The sequence below is a fragment of the Artemia franciscana genome, unplaced genomic scaffold (genome assembly GCF_032884065.1).
Source record: "Artemia franciscana unplaced genomic scaffold, ASM3288406v1 Scaffold_4458, whole genome shotgun sequence".
In the NCBI taxonomy this organism is placed as follows: domain Eukaryota; kingdom Metazoa; phylum Arthropoda; class Branchiopoda; order Anostraca; family Artemiidae; genus Artemia; species Artemia franciscana.
This window is the reverse complement of record NW_027064941.1, coordinates 21,082-23,855: the sequence shown is the minus strand read 5'-3', so window position 1 is coordinate 23,855 and position 2,774 is coordinate 21,082. Positions and strand designations below refer to the sequence as shown.

At 37.2% G+C, this 2,774-nt stretch overlaps 1 protein-coding gene across 1 annotated transcript; it reads right to left on the bottom strand.

The window, feature by feature from the left end:
• Nucleotides 1-225: 225 nt before the first annotated feature.
• Nucleotides 226-1,659, bottom strand: LOC136043313 (uncharacterized protein DDB_G0283697-like). Its single transcript, XM_065728240.1, has one exon. The coding sequence runs from the start codon at nt 1,657-1,659 to the stop codon at nt 226-228; it is 1,434 nt and encodes a 477-aa protein (XP_065584312.1).
• Nucleotides 1,660-2,774: the final 1,115 nt, after the last annotated feature.

Here is a 2,774-nt window from a genome sequence, read left to right as displayed (position 1 = left end):
ACCTGACAGACACATCCACAGACAACTTATTTTTATATAGATAGATATATCTATATTCACGGGAGGGACACAGGGACACAACTGCAATGGCGCGTAACTTATAAGGCGCGTAACGACTTACGCGCGGGGGGGGGGGGGGTTGAGGGGGCGCGAAGCGCCCCCATCAACTAGGTGTTGCTAGTCTTCATAAAAAAGCTAGTCTTCTATAAAAACTGAGGATTGTTCTTACTGTTCTTCGATCCTATTATAGCTGCTTTCTCTTCCCCTTTGAAAAATTTGCCGTCCTCTACCTCTGCTGAAGTCTCCAGTACCTCTCCCCCTGACAAAGGAATCTCTTACATCGGCGGTGTGGGAACCTCTTCTATTATAGCTGTCTCTCACTCTCTCATTCTCGCTACCTACGTTGCTACTATAGCTATTTGCTCTTCCTCTATTGAATTCTCCATTTGTTCTGCCTCTATCTGCGAAGCTATTCACTTTGGTATCGTAGGAATCTCCCTTGAATTCAGCATGAATTTTAGCGTAACTTGCAATGCCTTTATATGGCTCATAGCTACTCCCTGTACCTCTGCCTCTGTTTAAATATGGCCTTCCACTGCCACTGTTGAATTCTTTTCTTTCGCTGCTTCTGCTAAACTCTGACCTTCCCCGGACTTGGTTAAAATTATTCCTTCCTCTACCTCCGTTAAAATGAGACGTCCCTCTACCTCTGCTAAAGCCGGGCCTTCCTCTGTCAGAGTCAGATATTCCTCTACCTCTGTTAAAGTCCGAACGTCCCTTGCCTCTAACCTCATCATACTCGCTGTCTCTATTTCTGTTAGGGCGAAAGGCTTGATCTCTACCTCTGTTTATGCCGCGTATGTACCCCCTCCCTTTGCTGTCACTATTTGTACCACCTCTGCCTCTGTAAGGGTTACTTACCTTTTCAGGATAGTTTCGATATTTTCCCAGAAAGCTTTCTAAATCTTTACGAGGATTTGTCTTCACTAGATGTTCTTGATCATGCTGATCTTGAATGCTGATCTTCTGATTTGGGATATTTTTCTGTTTGCCTTTCTCCAATGGATCGATTCTTTTAACTGAAGTTTCATTTTCCTTTTTGTTATTACATCCACTTATTTTTCTATCTTCAGCCTCTTGACCAACTATTGTGATACTTTTACCTGTCTCATTGGGTACTTCATCTGTATTAGAGTCAACAGAAGTCGGCTTATTCGTCCTTCTCCTTCGACGTCTACGCCTTTTGGTTCTTTCTGTGTTTTGACCATCTTTTGCTGCAGACTGGTTTAAGTCATTGCGTTGTTTGTCATCATTTTCAGAATTGTGTACATTATTAACTGCTATTTCCGTGTTGTCACCATCTTTTGCTGCAGACTGGCTTACGGCGTTGCGTTGTTTGTCATCATTCTCAGAATTGTGTATGTTACTAACTACTATTTCTGTGTTTTCACTATCTTTTGTTACAGACTGGCTTACGTCGCTACGTTGTTTGTCATCATTCTCACAATTATGTACGTTATTAACTGCTGTTTCTTCGCCAAGAGTTTTTATATCCTGTTCAGTGACACTTTGTACTCCTGTCGTATCTGGCAATTCTCTACAAACATCAGTGGCATCACCTTTGGCTTCCTTCAAAATACTAGTTCCTTCAAATTCCATATTTAAACGCTTTGTAAGAGAAGAATTGAGTCTTATGAAGAGTAATTGTTAAATGACGGCCAAATGATGAAGAACTGTAAGTGTGTTTTCTTTATTATTATACTAATCAAAGCTCTGAAAACCAAAATCTGTAGCTAATAACAAACAAATCATTTTGCTCTTTTTAACTTTTGGTATTACAGAAAACTTTACGAGATAATCTTAGAAAAACCTGCACCAAGAAAATATAATGATGTGATTTGTCAATCGATCTTGTCAATGACGTTTGACTAAGTATAATAACACCAAGTTTCAACAGGCTGGTGAAAAAAAAATATCGCCTAAATCACCCAATATGGTTTAATCCCTCCCTGTGGCTTTGTTCCCTGTGCACCCCGGCGTCCCCTTTGTAGTTATGTACCTGTGTCCCGGTCGTCATTTATATTCCCTGTGTCCCGGTCGTCATTTGTGTCGCGGTGTCCCAGTCTCTGATTTCTCTTTGAGTGTCCCGGGCGTCATTTATATTCCTTGTGTCCCGGTGTCCCGGTCGTCCTTTATATCCCCCTGTGCCCCCCGGCGTCCCCGTTGTAGTTGTGTCATTTATATTCCCTGTGTCCCGGTCGTCATCCCGGTATACATTCGTTTTTGAATTGGTATATGATGAAATAAATTTTTAATTTTTTCCCTTTTTTTCCTTTTAGTTTTTTTTTATTGGTTTTGACCTTTTTTTAGGTTTTTTAGTTTTTTTCTTTTTTCTTTTTAGTTTTTTTTGAAGTTTTTATCTTTTTAGTTTTTTTATTTTTATTTATATTTTTTTAGTTTTCTTTTTCTCCTTTATTTTTCAGTTTTTTTCCTTTTTTTAGTTTTTTTTTCTTTTTAGTTCTTTTAGTTTTTACCTTTTTTAATTTTTTTTAGTTTTTTAGATGAAAATTTTTTTAGTTTTATTCCTTTTTTTCTTTTCAGTTTTTTATTGGTTTTTACCTTTTTTTTAGCTTTTTTAGTTTTTTTTTCGTTTTTTCTTTTTAATTTTTTTTTTAGTTTTTATCTTTTTTATTTTTTTTATTTTTATTCTTAATTTTTTTTTTTATTAGTTTTTAGTTTTTTTTGTAGTTTTTGCCTTTTTTAGTTTTTTCAGT

Bases quoted from the DNA above. Each gene is read 5' to 3' on its own strand.
- LOC136043313 (XM_065728240.1), bottom strand. From the start codon at position 1,659: ATGGAATTTGAAGGAACTAGTATTTTGAAGGAAGCCAAAGGTGATGCC.